Source organism: Dermochelys coriacea, chromosome 8 (assembly GCF_009764565.3).
Source record: "Dermochelys coriacea isolate rDerCor1 chromosome 8, rDerCor1.pri.v4, whole genome shotgun sequence".
NCBI lineage: Eukaryota > Metazoa > Chordata > Testudines > Dermochelyidae > Dermochelys > Dermochelys coriacea.
Window position 1 is genome coordinate 44,824,479 of NC_050075.1, and position 25,456 is coordinate 44,849,934.

Below are 25,456 nucleotides of genomic sequence, written 5' to 3' on the forward strand. Positions count from 1 at the left end.
GCCAGGGAGGGGCTGGATTGAAGTGACGAGTGGGTGTGGGCTATTAGGGCTTCCCCTCGACCTCCCTTGGTTCTTCTCACGCAGACAGAAAGCAGAAGGCCAGAGTCCAAAGTGCAGGCAATGCGATGTTTATTGGGGTTACCAGGCAAGCATATCCACACTGTGTACACCAGTAAGGCTTTTCCCTGTGCCCCTGCCTTAGCAGGCTTAGTGCGCACCCCTGGTCCCACCCCTTACAATTTATGGTCATGTTCCGTTTTGGAGGGTCATGAGTCTGGGGCCTTCGGTACCACCTCTTCTGTACCCCGTGGGAGGGGCAGGGAGTGAGGTGGTGCTCCAGCCAGGGTCACCATTGCTTTGGCTTTTAGTGTTTCTTACACCTTCCTCCCCCCCCGACTGGTTGTTTGACCTCAGCTTGGGAGAGGAGTGAGCTCCTACCCACGCTTTACCTCATCTTTGCTCATTATGCTATAAACTGCATCTGGCTGTGGGCAGATGCAACACACAATCGCTTTGTTCACACCTGTTAGAAAGGACATAAGAATAACAGTCAAACAGCACCCAAAATTCTACCGCCGGCAAATATACAGTACCAGCACTGACGGATGCGTGCGAGGCCTGGCTTGGCATGCGTGGAGCCCCTATGGCCCACCTCGAGCCTCTGATTGTGGAGCTCCTAGTGGGAAGGGTCCTGCCCCTCTTGTGGGCGGGCTGCCTGGGGGGTGGGCACCCTTGCCTCACATATGCACCCAGGCTCCTGCAGGGAACTGGGGCGGGGGGAGAGGAAGGGAGGGGAGGCTTTTGGCCTGCTGTGCAAAGAGCTGGGGGGCTAGCCGTGGAATTGGAGGCACCTCAGCCTGATGCTGGTGCTGCTGCTCCTCTGTGGCTGCCGGGTGCAGAGCTGCCCACTGTCCTGAAATGGCAGCACTTGCAGGGCTGTGGGGAGTGCTGGCAGCAGCAGAGAGAGTGGCTGGATGCAGGGGGGAGCTGGCAGGACATTCACGGCTGGGGGCTGCCTGGGGAAGCACAGTCAGAGTGTCCTGGGTTCTGCTCTGCAGGCTTGTCCCTGCCATCCCTCTGTCCAGTCTGGCACCCCTTCCTCCTGCACCCATGATGCTGCAGCAGGCTCAGGGCTGCCAGCAGGCTCAGGTGCTCGTTTGCTGTGCCAGCCTGGCTGGGTTCCTAGTCCCATGTGGCAGAGGAGGGTAGCATCTGATGGCTTACCACTCCCCATCTTCAACCTGGCTTGTACTTTCTCTCCAGGGGAAATCCCAGGGGGCTTGTCTCAGCACCCCAGCCACGTGATTCTGGCCCGCCAGGAGAACAGAAGGAAGAGGAGCCACCCAGACACCCTAAAGTGGCAGGAGGACCAGAGCTGGCCCTGCTTTGTTCATCTTCCCAGCTCCTGAGCACCAAACCTGGCTGAGATTGCTCCTGGGCAGGGCCCAGCAAGAACGGCCGTGCCCCCACAGCAAGCCCACATTGGTGCGCAGCTCTGGCACTGAACCCCTCTGCATGGAAGCGAGCCGTAGACGGTATTAGGCTTGGCCCCTGGGCTACCACCAGCCCTGTCTCGTACCGCATGGCCAGGGAGCCATGCTCGTTTGATTAATCACTGTTAAACTGCTAGGAAATGTATCCAGGGTAACTGGCGAAGCTGCTTTCCCAGTGATTTCACTCTCCCCTAGCAGGCCCATCATCCTGCTGCCACACTCCCTCTGTTGTGGAACCTCACAGCCATGCGTGTGTGTTAGACCGGTGCTCTGCCACTGCCCATGCCAGGGAGACAGGGCAGGTGGCCTCCAGCCAGCTGCTGAGTCCATGCAAGCAGGAGACTGGGCAGGTGGCTGCTCATGGGACCTGGAGCATTTTGCTTGTGAGCTGTTTTCCTTCCAAGCTAGGTGATTGATGATGCAGCTGTTATTGTAGGGGTGGGAGGCTCTATCCACCCTGCTCTGAGGAAAACAAGCCCTAGAGAGCAGTGCTTGTTTCTGCTGCTTAGCGATATGTAGGATATGTATATAGTGACTGAGTGTAACCCAGGGGGGAATGGTGGGGCCCTGGGCTAAGGCAGGCTTCCCATGGGCCCAGAGTGGCTCCAACTTTGGGAAGAAATGAAGTTGTAAGAAATGCAGGGCTCCCTCTCAGGGGGAGTCCCCAATAAACTTTTTTTGCCCATTGGCTACTGTAGACTTTATCCTCCAAGGACCTTAATGAATAGTGGCATGTCAGCAATGCTGCCTCCCTCCATCCCAACTCCCCTTCCACTGGAACCCAGGCTGTTCCCACAGCTTTGCCAACGAAGGCTGCTGAGGGGCAGGCAGCCTCAAGGGCACTCTCACCCTCCCCCACAGCCATTCCCATGGGGAGAGGGGTGTACTATCATCACAGTGACAAGGACACCAGTGTGAAGAGCCTGCCCCCCTGCCCCAGTCTGGCTGAGTTTCCCCTGCAGTGACCTGCCCCGCATAAGCATGGCCTCCCTGCAGCACCTGTGTAAGGCTATGCTGGCAGGAAGAGGGGAGCGTGTGGCACGTGCTTCACAGGGGCAGCCCCAGCCCTGATACTAGACACACCCACAGCCAGTTTTGGCTCAGTTCAGGTCAGGGGCCAACCATCTCAAACCACACAAATGGCCAGCCTGGGTCCTCGGTGCAGCCCCTCTTCCTTGGCATGCAGACACAGCACAGATGAGGTCCCTCCTACCTCTGTAACAAACTTTATTAGTCACATTTTTGGGCCAATGCCTTAGCCTAGCTTTATGAGTTGCATCAAATCAGCAAGGAAGCCTGGCACATGTAGTGTCCCTCCCACCCCAAACCAAGGCTTGTACCCCCATCCCAGGGCCAGCAGCAAGGAGCTGCCCTTGCCTCAGCACTGACTGCCTGAGCATCAGGCCAAACCCGGGTATGAGAGAGCCCCCAGGTCTGAGAGGCCCCTCGCCCCAGCTACCAGCTGTTGCGTCCAGCAGCAAACAGCTATCCGGGCTGTTATCAGAAAGGGCTGGCTGAGGCTAACCTCACCCCCTGCAGCGTCGCTAGCCTGCTGCAGCTCCTGCGGGAAAGCACAGCCTTGAGCTACAGCACAGGCACTGACAGCAGAACCAGTAGGGCCTCCTGGGGCTTTTGCATCTGCTGCTTCTGCAGGGCAGCAACAGGCCCAGGGGTGCCACCCCCCCCCCCCGTGCAGCCTGCAGGGAACTGACGTGCAGCCCTCAGCTGCGATATCCACTCACTGCATTCCTTTGCTGTGCTACAGGCCTGGGCCAAGACAAGGGGCTCAGCTGCTTCCCCCTTGTAGGCTGAGCTCTCCTGGCTGTATGACCCAAGCACCAACCAGCACCAGACCTGCCCCTCTTAGGCCCCTGCCTCTAGGACTGTGAGGGTTTGGCAATTGGAGCCAGTGCCCAGCATGTCCAAGCCCTTTCTTTTAGCCAAGCCCCAATGCCTTGCCACAGAGCCATGCTCACCAGGCAGGCAGCTAAGTGGCCACAGCACCCAGACTCTGGGCTTTCCACCTTGACAGCAGCAGCCCCATGCAGCTTGGCAGCATTGCCTCAGCTTGGCCCTCTGGCCCCTGCAGCTGTCAGGTGCTCACAGGGACAGTTATCAGGGAGCAAGCTGACCCTCTGGCTCTTGGTGTGGTCTGAGGCCGCCAGCATTTCTCCTATATGTTAGTGCTAGCACCAGCCCTCACAATGACCTGGCCCCGCAGCACAGAGAGCAATAATCAATCAATCGCCTAGAGCCAGTGCCTGCTCTTCCCAGCACTGGAGCAGTGCCAGGCTAACCTGGAGCCCTTCCTGCCAAGTCCTCCCCACCCCAAAGGGGGAAGAGGCAGCTGCCCAAGAAGGAGGGGCTTGGCCCTGCTTCCTTTTCACCTCTAAGCAGAAGTTTCCCTCTTGGTCAGTGAGCACTATGGCTGTGCTGGTGTGACTGGGCTGGGCAGAAGCTGCTACTGCTTGTCCAGCTTGGCCTCCCACACAGGCATCTGTGGCCCTTCCAGGGTCCAGCAGAACTGTGGCCCCGCTGGAAGCTGCTACAGTGTATGCATAGCCATGCTCATCTCACCATCACACAAAGCAATCCCCCCTCCCTTGAAGGTACTCCAAGAGGACTGGGAGCCAGTGCTCTCAAGTGACTGCTAAAGTGCAAGTGCACGCACTGGCAATGCCCTCTCCCCACCCACACCTGCAAGCTAATAGCTGAACCTGGCAGAGGCTTAGCCCAAAGGGCTTGTGACAATGACACTCCCTAAACATTTCTCAGGATAAGTGAGCCAGGGAGGCTGAGCTCAGCCACTAGTGTGCTCCCCCCAGAAAGAAGGGCTGCAGAGCCAGTGAGCTCTGTGGAGACCAGCCTGAGGCAGTGGCAGAACCTTGCACTGAGGAGTGAGAGAAGGGGCACAATGAGGGACAGGCTGCACTGGGACCCTAGGAAAGCTCTTAGCTAAGATGGAACCAGCCACTTCAGTGCAAGGGGGCAGGAGACTGTCTCCCAACAGTGAGATCAGCTTCCAGACCAAGAACCCCAGTGCATGCGAGAGCCCCTGCCCAGACGGAGCACCCCAGCCAGCTTTGGGCACTAGCAATGCAGTTCTTCCCACAAAATATCCAAACTGGCACTTGGGAAACATGTGAGAGCTTGTGCAAAGGCCACTGACCCAGCAGCAGCCGCCTTTCCCTTGGCCCACAGCAGGAGAGAGAGCTCTGAGGCGACAGACATCTCAGCAGCTCAGGGTCTTCCTCTCAGGGGTGCTAATTGCTCTGTCACAGCAGCAGTTCCTATGCTACACTGGCCAGGGGAGGGTAGCACTGAGCCATTCTGCTGTGGCCTAAACCTGGGAATTCTCACCTCTAGGCCCCACAAAAGTCAAGGCTCAGCATTCTGGGGCCTAAGCCCACAGCTCACTCAAGAGGGGTGGCGATGCTTGAGGCAGGCAGGATAGTGTGTGTATGTGGTGGTGGAGGGCGGGGTGGGGGGTGTTGGAACTAACCCTGGTCTCTGCTCAGGGGAGCCAGGTGCACAGTCCAGTCCCATCAGCTGAGTGCAGGGAGGTAGGAAGCCAGCCCAGGCCTGCAGAGCTCAGGTACAGACACCCCCTGCACTCTGCCCAGAGGCAGGCCATTTTGGAGGGCCTTGGCATGGGGTACAAAAGGAGAGTGACATGGCTCTGCCCCATCACAGGCAACTGCTGGAGGAACTGGCCAAAGCCTTTACAGTCAGAGGCAGGAAGAGCTTCCAACAGCTCCTTCCCTGCTGTGACTCCCCTGCAGGGAGCCAGGCAGCAGGCCAAGCCAGGGAACTCAGCAAAGTCAGAGGACCCCACAGAGGGAGGCTATGACAGGGTCAAATCAAATCTCACCAACAGAATACAGAGGGAATAGCTCAGACACCCAGCAGGGCTGGGGTCATCCCCTTCCACCCCTGCCAGGTTCAGCTAGAGCCAACCACCAGTTCTTTGTAGGCCTATGGCCCAGTGCGTGCAGACAACATGGCATTCCTCGTGTGCTACGCGGCGAGGCACACGATCAGATGGGCTTGTACAGCAGAGTGGTGACATACTTCTTCTTGTAGCGGTGAGTGGCACTGAGCACCATTACGCCGTCCTGCAAGAGAACAGAGCTGAGTGCTAGTTGTGTGGATCACAGATGCACCACGGCCCCAGGATACTTCACAGTGCCGGGACAGTTACACAGATGTAGTAAGGAGAAGGGAGGGAGAGACAGCTCCTAGCCAAGATCTGAGATGCGGAGAGTCACTGAGACAGAGAACAGGGAGCTGTTACTAGCACCAGCAGTTGCAGAGACTGCTCTTGTGCTGGCTAGACTGCAAGAAGGCAGAGAGAAAGGTCAGTGCTAGAGGAGCAGAGGAATCCGGGAGCGGCACACCATGATGAGCAGAGACAAGTCCCTGGAGGTAAATTCCAAGCTAGATCCTGATGGCCATGCAAGGAGGTTGTGGACCACGGGAGGGTCTGGTAGCAGTGCTCTGGGCGAGCTGGAAGGCAGCAACATCTGGCACTAGAGTTGTCGGAAGTTTTCCGACAAAAACTCCACATCCTGGGAAAATGCCGATTGGCACAGTGAGTCTGGCTGAATTGGTTATCGATTTAACTAAACACAGGCAGGTCTTCCTACTCCCCCGCAGGGGTGCAAAGGCAGAGCACCAGGCTGCTCTGCCTCCCTGCCCCCAAGCTCCGAAGGGTGGGACAGACGAGAACCTTCCCTGAGAGCTGCCCAAAACGTTCTGCATCGGTTCACCCCAAATGGAGTCTCTGAAAATACCTTTTCTGACTGGCTCTGTTCAGCACATTTTGCAGGGGGAACTACAGGGTATCAATGGAAGTGACAGTGAAGCACGGCACCTGCAAGCTGTGATGAGCAGGGATCAACAGGCATCTGGGACCAGTGGGAGAAACTGGGGAGTTCAGGAAGACAGTGGAGCCCATGTGAGACTGAGCTGGGCAGACCGACAGAGCCGAGTTTGAAGCTGCTGCTCTTGCCCCAGAGAAGCGCTATTCTCAGAGACAATAATGAAAACCTTCCACAAGGCAAGCAGGGAGCAGTCAGGGTCTTCCAGCCCTTCCAACCCCAGCCACCCAGGGTGACAGCGGAGGCCCCAGCCCAGCTGCCTCCCCTCCTCTGGCACAGCAACGGCAGCTAGGCCAGCTGCAGGGACAGACTTTGGGAAGCCAAAGCCGCACGCACCTCAACCTCAATCCCAGAGCTCTGCCTCAGCCACTCAGCTCTGGGCTGGCACTCTGCCCGTTTGCCAGTTTCTGTATTGCCAGGGGTGGGGAAGGGGGAAGGGAGAAGGGGTGTGCAGGGGTGTCTGCCCATTAAACACACCCACGAAATTAACCCGTAATTGACAATCCCTCTGGCTGGTGGGCAGATGCCAGCTACCCCAGAAGCTCCGTAACTCAGGCTGCGATGCGATTTGTTCGTAAGCAGGATTCGGTTACACACACTCTGAAAAGTGGATTTTAATAGGAAGGACAGAATAGAACAAGGTTAGAGGCCAATGTGGAACGAGGGAGCCAGGCTGGAACTGGACTAGGCAGCAGGCTAGGGAGCCCCACTGCCTTCCAGCCCCCATGATCAGCCTCCACAGTCCTACACCCTGGTCCATCTTGAACCACTAAAGTTTGCCAGTGTCAACTGCTTCAGTGCCCCCTGGCTCCCTCAACAGAGGGGCTTACTACAACAATCTGTAGCCCACTCAACCCTCTCTTTTTGTCCTATGATTGCAGGGATATTAACAGGCCACTCTACCTGGTATGGTTCCTTACAATATGTGCTACCTATGCTAAACAATCTGTTCCACTTTGCATTTAACAGTGACGCTCCGAGAACCTTTCCCAGACCTGAAGGGGGGCTCCGGGATCTCTCTACACAGCAAAGACAAATCTGCGGCTGGCCTGTTGCAGCCAGCTCAGGCTGTGCATCCGTTTCATTGCTGTGTAGACTTCCGGGCCACACATCACAACACCCTGTAGCAGCAGGGGAAGATCATAAAAACAGTAGCCTCTCCTAGGCCCTCACAGGTGAAGTAGGTACCCCGCCGTGTGACCATCACTTACCTTAATGGAGAGTGCGTAGAGGTGGTTGAGCATGACATGGTTGGGCTCCGGTAGAAGAGCTGGGTCACACTGGAACAAGGAGAAGGGTCAGTTTACAGAGGCAAATGGGAACTGGGAGCAGCTGCCACAGACAGGCTCTCCATGCGGAAACAACTCGCAAACACCAACCCCAGGCCATTTTAGGGTGTGCAGGAATCAGTCATTTCAGTGGACATTAGACTTACACTCTGGATTTTAGCCATGTTCTACTGTCTAGAGCAAGGATGGAGCCCAGGCTTTGCACCAGAGAGAGCAAGGAGCCAACACAAGGCAGAAGTACAGCCTGCTTTGACCAGCACACAACGAGGGGTGTCTGCTTGGATTGAGATAGAAGACCCCAAAGTGGGTTGCAACCCCGTTTTAGTTGGGTCACCAGGGCTGGCATTAGACTTGCTGGGGCCCACAGCCAAAGCCTGAGTCCAAGCCCCACCACCCTAGGTGGCAGGGCTCAGTTTACAGGCTCCCCACTTGGGGCTGAAGCCCTTGGACTTTGGCCCCCCCACCTGGGGCGGCGGGGCTCAGGCTTTGGTCCCCCATCCTGGGGTCATGTACTAATTTTTGTTGTAAGAAGGTGGTTGCAATGCAATGAAGTTTGAGAACCCATGGAGTACTGCATGCTGAGATCCATGATACCCTCAGGCTGTACAGGTAGGAGGACTGCAGCAGGACATGTCGCAAAACTTTGGGGGGCACCCTCTGGCCACCTTCGCTCTTACTGCGGAGCCTCTTAGTGCTCAGCACAAACTCCCCTGCTTGCTCCACACCCAGCTATGTGCCCACTTAGAGGGCGAGGCTGCTACTCACAGAGATGTTGGTGTCCTTGTTGAGAATGACTTGGAGGAGGTGAGGAGGGAGGATGGGTGGGGATTTGAAGCGCTCCTCCTGTCGATACACATACATTTCCTGGCCATAGAGTCCTGGTGGGGAGCTAGACAGGTCTATAAAACACCAAGGAGATTTGAAGGGAAGTGTCAGAAGCTTCATCACTTGAGACGAATTTAAGTGAGTCTGGACAAAGCTCTAGTGACATCTGCTAAGGATCCCTGGCATGGACTAGAGGGACCCAGCAGGGTCTTTCTAGCATTGGCTTCTTTAATTAACCCTGGATTGGCACTAGGCTGCAAGTCCAAGAGAGCAGATATGTGCAACAGAACATCTCAACTCCATGGCCTTGGCAACACCTTCTGCAAGCAGTGGCTTCCGATGGGGATACATATAGGTGCCAGGACCATACTAAGGGGCTGCACTGAAGGGGTTATTTGAGAGTCACACTGCACTTATTTCCCACTCTAGCACAAGCCTCTGTGTAACACTGTTTTTCAAATCGTGGGTTGCGGCATGTAACACTGGGTTGCCTTGCTCTGGTCAGCACCACCATCCGGGACGTTAAAAGTCCCATCGGGGGTGCTGCCCAGCTGAGGCAGGCTAGTGACCACCTTTTCCAACACTGCGCTGTGCCCCAGAAACGGCCAGCTGCGGGTTCGGCTTCTAGGCAGGGGGGCTACGGGGCTCCACACGCTGCCCCTGCCCCGAGCACCGACTCCACACTCCCATTGGTTGGGGAGGGGTGGAAGGTGAGGCACCAATGGGCGAGAGTTGGGTGGAGCTAGACCTGCTGCTGGCCACTTCCAGGGCGCAGCACAGTCTGTGGTGCCAGGACAGGCGGGAAGCCTGCCTTAGCCCACCCCGCTGCACCCCTGACCGGGAGCCGCCTGAGATAAGTCTGCACCTCAATCCCCTGCCCCAGGCCTGAGCCCCCCCAAACCCAGAGCCCCTCTTGCACCCCAAACCCCTCATCCCCAGCCCAGAGCCCTTACCCCCTCCCGCACCCCAACCCCCCCAAACCCAGAGCCCCTCCTGTACCCCAAACCTCTCATCCCTCATCCCCAGCTCCGTTGGGTTGCGGGCATCAACAATTTTCTTCAACTGGGTCCCCAGAAAAAAAAGTTTGAAAACCACTGCTGTATAAGATGCATCAGCAGCAGCAGATGGGCTTCTCAAATGATCTACATCAGAGGTGGGCAAACTACGGCCTATGGGCCACATCCGACCCGTGGGACCCTCCCGCTCACAGGACCCTCCCACCCACAGGACCCTGAACTCCTGGCCCGGGAGGCTAGTTCCCGTCCCCGTCCCTGCTGTTCCCTCCCCTGCAGTCTCAGCGTGCAGCACTGCTGGCGCAATGCTCTGGGCAATCTGGTAGTGCAGTTGCAGAGCTGTGGCCTGAGCCGGTGCTCCGGGCGGCACGGCTGTAGCGCCGCCAGCCACTGGTGCTCCAGGCAGCGCAGTAAGAGGGCAGGGAGCAGGGGAGTTCGAGGTGGTGGTCAGGGGTGTGCATTGGGGTTGGGGCGGTCAGAGGGCAGGGAACAGGGGGGCTGGATAGAGAGCAGGGAAGTTCGAGGTGGTGGTCAGGGCAGTCAGAGAGCAGTGAACAGGGGGGTTGGATGGGGCAGGGTTTGGAATTTAGGGGTGGGGAGTCTGGGGGTGGTCAGGGGACAGGGAGTGGTGGATGTGGCCAGATAGGAGGTGGGGGCTGGGCCATGCCTGGCTGTTTGGGGAGACACTGCCTTCCCTAACCGGCTCTCCATAAAATTTTGGAAACCTGATGTGGTTTCCAAAATGTTTGTCAACCCCGATCTACATGATTCGCTGCTGCAGGACTCCCAGACACACAACTGAACTACCAGTCAGCGATCCCAGGTCAACCTAGCACACCTGGCATCTGGAGAGGTAACCCAGTGATCTTTGCTGCAATGTGAGCAGAAGAAAAGTGGGTTTTCTACACAGATTACTACTAAAACAATTAACTCTAATCCTAAACTAGCCAGATGCTGATGCACAATGGAAGCTTCTGGTCCCAGCAGGGCTGTAAGATGTATAGATGTAAAATATGCCTTGGATATATATTGATAATAGGTTATTATTACAGCCCTCTCTCTGCTTACCTAACCAGGAAGCAATCACCCTATTCTCCCTCGTCTTCACGGCGACCAGGATTACCACCATACACAACCCAAACTGGAGCCTCCTCATGGAGCAATAGAGCATGGAAATCAATATGCACATCACCACAGGGGGACATCTTTTTGGGAGTTTCAATTAAACTAAAGGTTGAGTTGCACAGTTCCCAGGAAAGGAGAGTTCCTAGACAGGAAATTCTCATGATTTGCATGTGGTGAGAATTCCCATCCGACTAGAAATTAAGAACCAGAGACGCGTGTAGAACACAAATTGAAATCAGCTAGGAAGCTTGTGACCAAAAAAAAAAAAAAAAAAAAAAAAAAAAAAAAAAAAAAAAAAAAAAAAAAAAAAAAAAAAATAGATAGCAACTCCCCAATGTGTAACTTTGGAATATTAAAAGAAATCACTTAAAGAGGGAGAAATTCCAGTTAATAGTCTGGGTTAGTACAGAAATGCATTATTTGAAATGAATCAAACATAAAAAGCCTCCAAGAAGAAAGATTGTATATAACAAATATCTTCAGACACCATCTACTGGATACCAACAGAGGCAGAGAAACAAGAGCTGAAATCTGAGCACAAAGACTGGCCAGCGTCCAAAAAAGAGTTTTGGCCTCCTTCAGTGGACCCCAAAACAAGGCATATAAACCCAAGGCTACTGTATGTACCTGACGGCTAGAAAGGGTTAAACAGCCTGCAAAATAAATAACCCATAGAAGACATGTGGGGAAGATAATGTTTGTGTTTTTGTATGAGTAGGGTCAACAATGTAATCAACAGTCCCTGTCTATGCTGTATTCTGATAATTCAGAGGTCAAAAGAAGATCCTATCATTTAAATGAATTGTAAACACGGGATATCTTGGTATTCATCTCTCTTTGAAATGTACTGTGAATGGTGGAGGAACAAGCAAATGGCCTTATATTAATTCATATAGCTAAGTACCAGTGATAGACCTCCTTCAAAGTCATCCTAATTACCTTTTGTTCCCTGAGGAAATCCCAACTTGTCAAAGAGGACATTAAATTGTATAAAAGGGTCCTGATTCTGTCATCTCAGATCTACCCCTGGCGAAGCCTAAGAAGTTCGAGTCGCAAGACTGAGGTCCCAGTTATTCTGGTACCCCCTGAATGTGAGATTTGGGCATTGGACTATAACCTATGAACTATTTCTAAAAGAACTTTTTGCAACTACAAAGCTCACCATCTCTGCTATGAATCTGCACTTCAGGGAATTGAACTTGTGTCTGTATGCATGTTGATCTTTTAACCACACTCTGTCTCTCGTTTTTTAGATTCATAGATACTAAGGTCAGAAGGGACCATTCTGATCTAGTCTGACCTCCTACACAATGCAGGCTACAGAATCTCACCCACCCACTCCTACAAAACACCTCAACTATGTCTGAGCTATTGAAGTCCTCAAATCGTGGTTTAAAGACTTCAAGGAGCAGAGAATCCTCCAGCAAGTGACCTGTGCCCCATGCTACAGAGGAAAGCGAAAAACCTCCAGGGCCTCTTCCAATCTGCCCTGGAGGAAAATTCCTTCCCGACCCCAAATATGATGATCAGCTAAACCCTGAGCATATGGGCAAGATTCACCAGCCAGATACTACAGAAAATTCTTTCCTGGGTAACTCAGATCCCACCCATCTAATATCCCATCACAGGCTATTAGGCCTATTTACCATGAATATTTAAAGATCAATTAATTACCAAAATCACGTTATCCTATCATACCATCTCCTCCATGAACTTATCGAGTTTAATCTTAAAGCCAGATACATCTTTTGCCCCCACTGCTTCCCTTGGGAGGCTATTCCAAAACTTCACTCCTCTGATGGTTAGAAACCTTCATCTAATTTCAAGTCTAAGCTTCCTGGTGGCCAGTTTATACCCATTTGTTCTTGTGTCAACATTGGTACTGAGCTTAAATAATTCCTCTCCCTCTCCGGTATTTATAGAGAGCAATCATATCTCCCCTCAACCTTCTTTTAGTTAGGCTAAACAAGCCAAGCTCTTTGAGTCTCCTTTCATAAGACAAGTTTTCCATTCCTCGGATCATCCTAGTAGTTCTTCTCTGTACCTGTTCCAGTTTGAATTCATCCTTTTTAAAAACATGGGAGACCAGAACTGCACACAGTATTCCAGGGAAGGTCTCACCAGTGCCTTGTATAACAGTACTAAAACCTCCTTATCCCTACTGGAAATACCTCTCCAGATGCATCCCAAAACCGCATTAGCTTTTTTCACAGCCATATCACATTGGCAGCTCATAGTCATCCTATGATCAACCAATACTCCAAGGTTCTTCTCCTCCTCCGTTACTTCTAATTGATGCGTCCCCAGCTTATAACTAAAATTCTTGTTATTAATCCCTAAATGCATAACAGGTTTCAGAGTAGCAGCCATGTGAGTCTGTATTCGCAAAAAGAAAAGGAGTACTTGTGGCACCTTAGAGACTAACAAATTTATTTGAGCATAAGCTTTCGTGAGCTACAGCTCACTTCATTGGATGCTGTAGCTCACGAAAGCTTATGCTCAAATAAATTTGTTAGTCTCTAAGGTGCCACAAGTACTCCTTTTCTTAAGTGCATAACCTTACACTTCTCACTATTAAATTTCATCCTATTACTATTAGTCCAGTTTACAAGGTCATCCAGATCCTCCTGTATGATATCCCGATCCTTCTCTGAACTGGCAATACCTCCCAGCTTTGTATCATCTGCAAATTTTATTAGCACACTCCCACTTTTTATGCCGAGGTCAGTAATAAAAAGATTAAATAAGATTGGTCCCAAAACTGATCCCTGAGGAACTCCACTAGTAACCTCCCTCCAGCCTGACAGTTCACCTTTCAGTAGGACCCGTTGTAGTCTCCCCTTTAACCAATTCCTTATCCACCTTTCGATGTTCATATTGATCCCCATCTTTTCCAATTCCCCATGTGGCACGGTATCAAACGCCTTACTGAAATCTAGGTAAAATTAGATACATTGAGTTTCCTTTGTCTAAAAAAAAAAAAAAAAAAAAAAAAAAATCTGTTACTTTCTCAAAAAAGGAGATCAGGTTGGTTTGGCACGATCTAACTTTTGTAAAACCATGTTGTATTTGGTCCCATTTACCATTGACTTCAATGTTCTTAACTATTTTCTCCTTCAAAATTTTTTCCAGGACCTTGCATACTACAGATGTCAAATTAACAGGACTGTAGTTACCCGGATCACTTTTTTTTTCCCCCCTTCTCCTTTCTTAAAAATAGGAACTATATTAGCAATTCTCCAATCATACAGTACAACTCCTGAGTTTTAATAAGTTTTAGTTTAGTTAAAAAGAATTGATTGTAGCATGTATATGGGTAAGATCTGAAACATTCATTAACCTGGGAGGTAATGTGTCTGATCCTTTGGGATTAGTAGAACCTTCTTTTATATGATGAAATAAGATTTACAGAAATTTTCATCATATTTGACGTGGGTACCTGGATGGAGGCCTGAGGCTGGATCACTTTAAGGGAACTGTGTTGTTTGGACTTCTGAGTAACCAGTAAGGTAATAAAGAAGCTGTTTTATGCTGGCTTGGGAAATCTAAGTACTGGAATATCCACCAGCTTTTTGGGGTTTGGCTGCCTTGTTTTTTGCCGTTCATCCTAACTGAATGACCACAGGTGGCCCCCACTAGGGCCCCGGTCACAGTACCCAAAGCTAGCTGTACCCCTGTAGACACTCTCTCCCACCCCTCTCTCCAGGGTTACAGGACAAAGCAGTTGACTAAACCCACAAAGGAGCTGCAGAATTCAGAAGTGCTACTGATGCTTGGACCGACAGCATGGAAGAGACTCCCTCCGACCCCAGGGTTACTGGACTAAGAAGTGATGAGATTGTATTTCTTTCTGCTCAGTAGCATAAACAGAGTTACCTTGTTAGGTCCACACTCTTTTGTGAGACCTCAAGTAACTATATTTTGGCATTTAATGAACTAATGTTATATGTATATTCCCCTTTGTCAACTCCACAAATTGGCCTAAGAGACCTAGAACAACTTTAAGCAATTGCACTTGATATTTTAAACTAATACCCCTCATACCAAACAATTCCAATAGCAGTGACCACAGTGTGCCCTAGGACCAGTGCACTCTTACTCCTTGGAGAAGTCCCGGAAGCATGATCATGTGGGTGAGATTCTGTGGCCTGCATTGTGCAGGAGGTCAGACTAGATGATCATAATGGTCCCTTCTGACCTGAATATCTATGTATTACAGAGACTAAAGAATTGATAACTTATGATTGTCAGAAAATATAAGAAATCTTGGTGATTTGTATTGTTCCTCACACTGATTTATGTGTATTTTGTGTTCAGTACATGCCTAAATTATTGCTTGTATCTACATTTGGTTGATAAACTGTTGATTGTCCATTTATATGGTTCTGGGTGAATTAATAAACTGCCAATTGGTTAAAAGCACCAAGTGTCCTGGTTGGAGAAACCCTGTCCAAGGTAAAAGTGATAAAATTAGTAAGCCAGTGCTCCTTGGACTCACTAAAAAGGGGTTATCCTAATTAAATTCCATTCCAACACTGCCATAATGCTTAAAATTGGCAAATCTAGTGTTAGATTTCAGTTTTAAAAAACTCTGGCACCTCAGCACCTACACACAACTGACCCCCCATTCACACTTACAAGGCACAGATCAGACAACTAAGTCACTCACACTTACAAGGCACTCAGACAGCAAGCTCTTCAGTGTGTGCGCATTGCACAGCATTGGGTCCTTGGGCAATGGTGCAATATAAAAACAAACAACTACTCCTCACAGCTGCGTGTCAGGCACCCACCCAGCTGTCAGCTGGAGTTCCAACTCAAGGGGCTCATTCCCCTTCAGTGAAATCAGTGTCAAGCTTTGAGCAAGTCTCAAAGGAGGAAAGGGGCAGGTGTCACAGTCAATATCAGCACGCACTGAGTACCATGGGAAATTTACCTCGACATGAAGTCTCTGAGCTCTCCAAAGAATCCACCTTTAATGCATCAAATACCTCGAAGTCAGACTTCTTGACGTGAATCAGATTGTTAATGGTGCCCATTTGGCTGGTGACCACAGGCTGAAATGAAAAGTGAAGACAGTGATCTACCTCCTACATCCCCTTCCCACTGACACAATCACACACACTTTTCCCAGCCCTCTCTCCCCCACTTGCACATGGACAATCACACATCTCTCATTTATCTATCCCCCACTACAGTAGCACATACATCACCCATCCGTGTGTCAAACCAAGAGGCAGAGGTAGAGTAGATAACCCACAAGAGCTGCCCAAGGCTCAAGAGACACTATGTTGAAGAATGCCCTGCTAGACTCCAGGATGCAGAAGTTTCAGACTCTTAACTAAATACAGGGGATAACAGGCATGCCTCATTAGCATTTTCTCACTGTTCCTGCCCTTTCGCTTTCCAATTACTCTCAATTTTGGGCAATCTATGCAACTCCACCCCCACACTCTGCTTTAATAATCCTATTCTGTAGGCCCATCCTCCTACCAGCAGGAAACTAGATTACTATGCGTGTCACATTACCCCTTTATCAGCTGCAGGCATCACCTCTGAGTGAGAAGATTAAGGGAACCAGATGCCCTAGTCTGGCTGGTTACACAAACTGGTTGAAAGGAATTCTGGTCCCCAGCTGCCCCTTTTAACACTGTTGAGGGTCACCAGATGATCTAAGTAGGGTTACATGATCTGTTTGATCATGGAGCTAGGCCCCAGAAGGAATCAATCAGTGGAACTGGTATCTTATTTCCCATCCCTACCCCTCCTCACCCTACAATGCTCCCCAATCCCTTCCTGCTCTCTGCACCTCTGCCCAGGCAATGTTAAAGACAAATGCCTTAATTTTAATTTCAAACCCAGACCACTGCTTGAGGGAGTCAAGGCCACAGGGAGGAATCTGATGTAATGCTAGTCCTGGGAAGCAAGGGGCTGGGACATGGAATCAAGCAATGGATGCAGAGAGGCTCACAAAGCTATTCCATTAGCTACATGCACAGAAATGCTTATGGGGTGAAACAGCCTCAATGTATTACCAGAGTATAGAGAGGGGCAATCATTGCCGCACCAGCCAAAGCAGGGTGAGGGCTGCTGGTGCTGTACAATCCTAGCCAAGGAAAGAAAAAAAGTGTTACAGCAGAAGCAGGGAGTAGCAGAAGCAGGGAGGAGAGGCTGATTTAGCCAAGGGCATGGGGTGCACACTGCATTTCCGCAGCACTGACGCAGCATACTGAGCCTAAGAGGAGCACTCACTGAGTCTCTGGGGAGAGAAAAAAGCTGAGAGTTACCTCTGAAGGGTCATGAACCCACTGGCCATCCACAAAAAACTTGTACTGGTGCTCACCCTCGGGCAGGTCCAGAATAGCAACAAAGTCATTGTGACTGAAAGGAAAGAGGAGAACAGGACACAGTGTTGATACAGAAATAGCACCGCAGAGGTTGCTCTTCCACAGGTTGCTCTTCACCGGACACAGCAGCAGACCCAGATAGTTCCAGCCTCCTAGTGCCTGAGCTCAGTACTGCTTTGGAGAGCACAGACAAAATTCCTGCAGTGCAAAGACAGCGGCTCTCAACCTTTCCAGACTACTGTACCCCTTTCAGGAGTCTGATTTTCCTTGAGTACCCCCAAGTTTCACCTCACTTAAAAACTACTTGCCGACAAAATCAGACATAAAAATACACAAGTGTCACAGCTCACTGTTACTGAAAAATTGCTTACATTCTCAGTTTTACATACAGTTATAAAATAAATCAATTAGAATATAAATATTGTACTTACATTTCAGTGTATAGTGCATAGAGCAGTAGAAACAAGTCGCTGTCTGTATGAAATTTGAGTTTGCACTGACTTCACTAGTGCTTTTTATGTAGTCTGTTGTGAAACTAGACAAATATCTGGATGAGTTAATGTACCCCCTGGAAGACCTCTCTGTATCCTCAGGGGTACGTGTATTGCTGGTTGAGAACCATTGTGCTAAGAGACACTCCGCATCGAGAGACATCTCAACACATCACAGACATCACAGTCTTACCCCACCCACACCTGCCCCATGCTAACCCTACACATTCACACACAACCTGAACCAACACTATACACATACAAATGTACGCACTGGATGAGGGCATGCTTGTGGCACAGCTTGGATAATTAAGGAACTTGCCAAAATTTCTAAATTCTACCTTAGAATTGTTTCGCTTGGACTGCCCCAAGCAGTCCCATAATTCCACTGGCAGATATGTTTGGAAGGATTCATATTCAAGGATCTGTAGTTCCATGTTGACACCAAAATCACCAGCCCAGATTAGTATAGAACTGGGGAAGTTAGCATGGTTTTGTTACCAAGGCTAAGTCGTTGAATTAATTGAAATGATTTATTACTTCTTGAAGATAGCTACATCTCAAGTGGAGTTCAGTTTTTGACACTGTAGACGTTATAACCAACTTTATTTCACATGCTGTAATTTTGTTGGTTTTCAAAGCTATTTTGGCTAATAAAACCATAACAATTCGCCAGTCCATACTTCAGCTAAGGAATGCCGCCCCAAAGAACAGTGAGAAATCTAGTAGAGGGAACTGGTTAAATATAAAACACTTTGGTTAAATAATTTATCACCCCTCTTCCTCACGTTATTGTGACTTGCACATGCAAAGGCTTCCCAGAGAGGAAATACCTTTTGATGAGTGGGATCTTGGCACTCCAGTTGTTGAAGGACCCAGAGATGAAGACCTCCTTGCCTCCATCAGCCCAGCGGATGACAGTGGGACGAGCCTGCTGTGAAGGCTTTACTGACTCTTCCAGATCATGCTGCCATGACATAAACTCCTTCTCCCCAGCAAGCTGCATGAAGGAAACAAGAGCCATCCCACAGCCTAGCCAAGACGCAGATACAGCAGGGATCAGGGCTGGATCTCCAGTCACATTGTTCCCCCATAGCCCTTCAGCACACATAAGAGCAGGAGCAGCACAGATTTTCCAGCTCCACAATGCACCACAGGTTACCCCATTTGTTGCACCCCCACCCCCCAACTGGCATCTACTCCAGTGCTTCGCTTCCTCTCCACTGCCCTCACCAACAACTTCTGTGTCCAAGTCACAAGACCCCTTTGCCACCTCATGGAGCTAGGCACTTACACAGTCCTCCTTGCTGTAGAATCCAAATGCCTCCATTCCCACATTCCTTGATCTATGCACTGTCTTCAATATGAGGATGACCCCCTTCTCCCCTAGACTCTGGAGTCTGAGATGCAGCATTGCACCTGACATTACGTTATTGCTCCACTTCAGACAATAGAGCTGAGAGAATTTACCCCAGCTGAGGACGTGCCCAAGTCATTTCCTGGTTTCTCTGTCCAAGCCAAATGACCGCCTTTGCATTGTGTCCTCTTCTCACTCTATTCTCTGGACCTTCTTCTAAATATGCCCCTTTTCCTGCTACTCTTTGACTAGGGGCATTGTGTACACACTGTATCACCCCTAGGCACTAACTGTAGTGGGGTGTATTGTACACACCGCAGGGTAATTAGGCACTTACCAAAAAAAAAAAAAAAAAACCACACAAATGTCATCGACTCAGATCTGCTAGAAAATGAGCTCAGCAGAGCTGCCAATACGGTGACCTGCATCATTGGTTATGATCCTGTAAGGACGGGGAATGGGACAGAAAGGCCAGCCCATACCTTGGAGTCAAGGGTGCTGAAAACATTGGGGTCATCAGTGCTGCCCACCATGATCTTGTGGGGATGATCCTTCGTGGAATGGGTGCTACTGGCTCCATCGGAGCGGTGAGATTTGGAGCCATGGCGTTCCCCAGACAGTCTATCGCTGGTGGTGTTTCCCATGGCAGCTCTGCACCTGACTGAAGGAGAGGGGAGAAAACACAATGCCCCAATGCCCACTACACACCCCAGGCGGGAAGGGAGATCTCTTGCTTTTCCAAGCCCCCAGCCCCCCATGTCAGCGTAGATTGATTTCAATCCATCATTTAAGTTTTTCAAGCAACAAGACACTTCTGCTGAATGAATTATTTGCATGATGGTTAGTGGAATTTCCAGCCAGAATACTAGAACAGTTTTGCATTAATTGAAAATAATTATGTACCACAGCCAACAGAGATGTATTTTTAGAGCATCTTTCACCCTGAAGGATTCCAAAGGGCTTTGCAGACTGCACATAGAAACCCTACACCCAGCAAGAAAACAGCCCCCAGAGTGAAGGTAGCAGCTGTTTGACAGCCAGCAGCAACGCTTCTCGTTATAAACTGTTGTGTAGGGAAGAAGAATCCTGTGCCTAATTGAAATGACAAGGAGATTTTAAGGAGACAGAATGGAATTACCCAAGATGAAATTTAGCTGCAATGTCCTGGCCAACACCATGGTGCCTATGAGAAGCTCTACTATAAAAGGATGGGGATGCTGATAGAGCACGAGCATTTACTAATCATTTACCAGTCACACCAACATCAGTTTCAGGACAGGAGCTGAATCACAGCAAAAAGCTATTTGCAAAATTGACTGCTTTGACTTGTAATCACTTAAAATCTCTCTTTTGTATTCATGATAAATGAAGGAGGGGAACGGGCAGCTCCCTTTTATGGACACCCAGCCAGCCAGCTAGCTATAAAATCCTTCTTAGTAGCTGTTCTCTACTTGCTTTACCTGTAACAGGTTAAAAGTCTCACTACTATGCATAGGTAAAGGAAGTGAGTGGGCACCTGACCAAAAGAGCCAATGTGAAGGCTAGAACTTTTTTTTAAATTGAGAAAAAAAAACTTCCCTTTTGTCTGTCTGTGGTTGTTCTCCCAGGGAGAAGGGGACAGAGCAGTAGTTATGTTGTAAGAAGCTTGGGCCAGGTATGAAAACCCGTCAGTATCATACCTAGAAACTACTAATTTGAAACCCCAGATACGTATGTAGATCAGGAAAAGTCTAGGAAGATGTGATTAGGTTTATCTCTTTACAGCTTGTGGATTCCTCTGTGCTAACCGCAGGTCCTTTTGTTTTGCTTGTAACCTTTAAGCTGGACTTCAAGAAAGCTATTCTTGGTGCTTAAATCTAGCAATAATCTGAGTACCCAGATGTATTTTCTTTTAATAAAATTTACCTTTTTTAAGAACAGAATTGGATTTGTGTCCTAAGAGGTTTGTGCACATGTTTAATTAGCTAACGGCAACAGCTAATTTCCTTTGTTTTTCTTTCTCAGCTCTTCCCCGGACCGGGATGGGGGGGTGAAAGGGCTTGAGAGTACCGCACAGGAAGGAATTCTCAAGTGCGCCTTCCTGGGCTCTCAAAGGGGTTCTGCCCTTGGGTGGTGGCAGCAGCATTGACAAATCCAAGGTCAGACAGAAGTTGTAACCTTAGGAGTTTAATACTGGCCACTCCAGGCTTGTATTAATTTTTAGAATCTTTGTGGGCCTCCACCTTCTGCACCCAAAGTGCCAGAGTGGGGAATCAGCCTTGACAGTAGTTAATAAGTTTGTTTATTCTACCTGAAGCAGTGTGTTTGGTTTGAAGCATGTCAGAGACTCCACTTGGGATAACAAGCCTTTGTTAAATTGACAAACTCGTATAAGCTTGCAGCATTCAGCGGGCATAACTGGACACTGCAAGACGGAGGTTTCTAGGGTTTTGTCTGGGACCGGAGATATTGGCTAGTGTCATTCGGTTGCACAATCCAAGCAGTGGCTGGCCAAAAGTGATCACGCACACAGCCGGGAACAGCTTACATGCTAGAGGCTGTGCGTGAACAGCCTGGGAGTGGGGGTTCTCACAGTGGAGCAGGGTAAGGATGGCTCCCGGAGTCGAGGATTGGCATGACAACTGATCACCAGTCCAGATAACATGAGAGGAACACATCATCTTATAAGAAAGACAGCAGGCTCAGCAAGTTGCACAGATCTCTTCCATTCTACGACAATCATCACACAGATTCCCAACAGCCAATTACTACAGAATTTTTGCTTTACCTAGTTAATCTTACAGTGCTATTCACATGCCTTGAATTCTACTATGCTGACAATCACAGACCTGCAGAGCTAGTCATGGGGACAGCAAGCAAGGAATACTGTATTATTATTGGTGTTACTGTAGTGAATAGAAGAGGAGTACTTGTGGCACCTTAGAGACTAACAAATGCTCACGAAAGCTTATGCTCAAATACATTTGGTAGTCTCTAAGGTGCCATAAGTACTCCTTTTCTTTTTTGCGAATACAGACTAACACAGCTGCTACTCTGAAACCTGTAGTGAATAGTTGCTTTCCCCCCAAAATTAGAATCTTCACTATTTGGAGAGAGCTTTGCATAAAAGACAAAGTTACACGTTGACACTCGAGGTTTTTGAAGAGAAGCTACATTTAAGTTGTTAGGAAAACTCTCATTAAAAAAAAAAAAAAACTTCAAATTTCTTCACAAAGCAAAAAACCTCCATCCAATTTACTATGTAGTTTTATAGAAAGTGACAAGGTACAGACTAACACCGATCATCATCATCTTTAAGAGAGTTGGCTGAATCAACCTACAGAACAACTGAATTTGCATCCGATGAAGTGATCTGTAGCTCACGAACGCTTATGCTCAAATAAATTTGTTAGTCTCTAAGGTGCCACAAGTACTCCTTTTCTTTTTTGCGAATACAGACTAACACAGCTGCTACTCGGAAACCTACAGAACTGAATTTTGTTACCTACATAGCTGGTAAACAACAATTACATGACTTGATGTAACAAATAACCTATAAACAAACAGCAGTGAGAGAACAAAGACCTGTAGTCAAACACAGGTCAAGACAATTCAAGAACAAGCAGTTGTAATAGGATATTGTACACAGAAACAATATGCACTAGCCATGTTCAAGCATCCTAGGAGCATCCTTGGACATTGAAAGCTTTGTAATATCCAAGTGAGAGTTAAAGGGGGGGGAACAAACCAAAAAGCCAATCAATGAATTGCAATTTAGGGAGAAATTCTTGCTTCAGTCTTAATCCTGGAGAGACAAGATTTACACCAAACTAGATTCTGATGGTAACTTCATCAAATCTATCTAATCCTACTGGAAATTTCACAAGAATTTATAGGAAGGCAGAATTTTTCAGGAGATATAGGGTCCAAGATGGAAATGTTTTATTTTTTTGACTCTGCATAACTTCAAAACAGTTCAGATTAGTAAAGCCACATTTGTTCTAATAGTCAATCCAACCCTTCTTTGTTATTAATGGTCTCTACATACAACTGCCTCCAGCCTGTTTTGGTGAGGACTATTTAGTTCTCAAGTGCGGTTTTCAGGTATTTACAGTGTAAGGATATTTCTTGGTGTTCTGAACACATACCAATTTCAGGGATCTAGGAAGTATATGTAGCCCTGACCTGCTGGTTATAAAGCTCACACAGAGGACAAGCTTGTGCAGAGTTCCTAAGTATGTCCTGAATTCTATTTCCATCTCTTCCCCTGACTAGTCCTAAAACTATTTACCCTTATATACCACTTTACAAACACTATTTACTTAGATCTCACTACAGTGCCCAGAAGTAGATAAATGAATCTTTTATAGAGCACCAGTTGCTGTGTTAAATGTAAAGGTTCACTACCATGAACCACAATTACCAAGCAGGGATGACTCAGAAAGCTTAAGGCCAACATTTCCAAACATATCAACTGTGGCCTTGTCTACACTAGGAAGGGTTTGCTAGTGTAACTATACAGGTACAGTTATACTGGCCAGCCCTCCTAGTGCAGCTTATCCTAGCAAAAGTTCTTTTGTAGCTTTATCTTATTGTGATTCCTCAAATGAAACATGCTATACTTTCAAAAGGACTTTTTGGCATCTATAACTACATCTATTCAAAGCTTTTGCCAGCAAGACAAACCAAAACCACCACACCCCGACTGACATAGCTATGCCAACAAAACTTTGAAGTGTAGACCAGGCCTAAATTTGGGTTTCTAATTTGAAACATGGCTGGATTCTCAGATGCTGAGCACCTGCAGCTCCCAGAGGCATCTGTGCCAGTGCAGCACCTTTTAAAGTCAGGCTCAAGGTACCTCAGTTTGAGCACCCAAAAGTAGCAGGAGGTGGCTGCAGCACTGTCCCACCCTATGCACACATTCACCTGCCCCTTTGGCCTATATAGATGGATGAGCTTCCTTCCATTTACCTGCTTATACAACCCCGATCACACTGGTTTCTAAGCAGCACAAGCACTCAGGAGTCCTGGGTTCGAGTCCCAGTTCTGCTTGGGCAAGTCACCTCCCCACTCTCTGCTTCACTTTCCCCATCTGTAAAAGCTACTGACCGCTTTTGTAAAGTGCTCCGAGGTGATGAAGAACGCTAGATAAGGGCTAGGGATTGTTATTAATGAGTTTATCCCCCTGTGAGGTGAGGACAGGTAATCCCAGGTGGGGCACGGAGGCCCAGAGAGACTGAAGGACTGGCCCCAGACCATACACCCAATCTGTAGTAGAGCAGGGAATTGAGTCTCATCTCATACCCCAGGTCGGTGCTTCATCAAGCAGCCAACCTCCCTCCTCCAGGCCTGGCCACCGGGGAGGTGGGGGCGGCTCCCTCACAAGGCTTCATCTGCACCCGTTTGCAATGTGACACCCCGGGGGCCTGTTCCCACCCCCGCCAACTTGGGGCGGGCGGGCGGGGGGGGAGGGGGCTCCCCCCACCCCCGGGCACAGCAGCTTCACAGCCGCCCGCTAACGCCAACGGCCCCAGGCTCGGCTCGGCTCGGCTCCGCCCCACCGCCCGGCCCCAGGCTCCGCGGCCGCCGCCGCCGCCGCCGCCGTCCACCCCCCCGGGGGCCCAGTCTCCCCAGTACCTGGCCTCGGCTCGGCCTCCGCCTCTCTCCTCTAAAATGGCGAGACGCCCCCGAGCCGGCCGCTACTCTATGGCCGGGCTGGGAGACGCTCTGCCCGACTCCACCGGCTCCTCTATGGCCAGGGCAGGAAGCGGGGCTTAGCTCGACGCCGATAACCTTGGACCGCCGCCCGCGCGGCTGCTTGGAACCGACGCTCTAGCTGCCCGGGGGGAGCGTCTCTATGGCTTTATGAGGGGAGCGTGAGGATGCACCCCCGCCCCCCTCCAGGGCGGTCTGGGCTTTAGCCCCAGGGCGGCGCTGCGGGGGAGAGACTTTCGTATTCCGCCCCGTGGGGCGGCCGCCATCTTCTTTGAGGCTTCAGTCACGTTGCCACCCATGGCAGACGGCAGCCATCTTTACTAGGGCGGGGGCGGCCGCCCTCTTGCCTTGGAGACGCTCGCGGCAAAGGGCGGCCATCTTAACCGCGGGCAACTTGGCTTCACCCCGGTTGAAAATAACGGGGAACGGGCGAGGGCGGCCATTGCGGTTCAGGGAAGAGCCAGGCGTTTGGTTCAGGTGTGAGGGGGCAGCCCCCTTGTCCGCACCCGCTCTGACCCAGGGTGTCCGTACCCATAGGCAGAGTATGCAGCTGTGTCGGGCACCAAGAAATTCCTGGTGCCCTAAGCAGCTCTGTGCTGCTCCCCCCACCCCGCCTCCACTTCACCCCCTTCCCCAAAGCCCCTGCCCCTGCTCCACCCTCACCTCTTCCTGCCCCTGCTCTGCCCCCACCCCGCCTCTTCCCACCCCTGTGCCACCCCCACTCCAGCCAGCCCTTCCCCTGAGGACTGTAGCAGGGGTTGGGCTCCCTGCACTCACCCGTGGTGGTAAGTAGGGTGACCCGGCCCCAGCCCACTCTGCTCCCCTGGCTCCCAGCCGCGCCGCCGGCAAGTGCCGCACCGGAGGTCAGACTAGATGGTGGCCATCATCCCTTCGGGCCCTAGACGCTGTGCGCTGCTACAGCTTGCAGTCTCCAGCACC

At 50.0% G+C, this 25,456-nt stretch overlaps 2 protein-coding genes across 4 annotated transcripts in view; one reads left to right on the top strand and one right to left on the bottom strand.

Annotated features, from left to right (window-relative positions):
- Nucleotides 1–2,181, top strand: part of LOC119860648 (myomegalin-like) — a 142,516-nt gene extending 140,335 nt beyond the window's left edge. The window contains 1 exon segment of the mRNA XM_043491179.1: nt 1,264–2,181. Coding sequence (XP_043347114.1) covers nt 1,264–1,426 — 163 coding nt within the window. The 3' untranslated portion in view covers nt 1,427–2,181.
- Nucleotides 2,182–2,706: 525 nt separating this feature from the next.
- Nucleotides 2,707–24,904, bottom strand: PRKAB2 (protein kinase AMP-activated non-catalytic subunit beta 2). 3 transcript variants are annotated; one of them, XM_038414642.2, is made up of 8 exons: nt 24,440–24,904; nt 19,303–19,481; nt 18,297–18,463; nt 16,913–17,006; nt 15,562–15,682; nt 8,428–8,561; nt 7,585–7,653; nt 2,707–5,608 (listed from the first exon to the last, which is right to left on the bottom strand). In XM_038414642.2, exons 2-8 carry the CDS (start codon nt 19,462–19,464, stop codon nt 5,531–5,533), a joined length of 825 nt encoding a protein of 274 aa, XP_038270570.1. In that variant the 5' UTR covers nt 19,465–19,481; nt 24,440–24,904; the 3' UTR covers nt 2,707–5,530. The 3 variants fall into 3 exon arrangements, with proteins under 3 accessions (XP_038270570.1, XP_043347116.1, XP_043347117.1); XM_043491181.1 differs by lacking the exon at nt 24,440–24,904 and adding an exon at nt 24,107–24,382; XM_043491182.1 differs by lacking the exon at nt 24,440–24,904 and having other exon boundaries at nt 18,297–18,495; nt 19,303–19,409.
- Nucleotides 24,905–25,456: the final 552 nt, after the last annotated feature.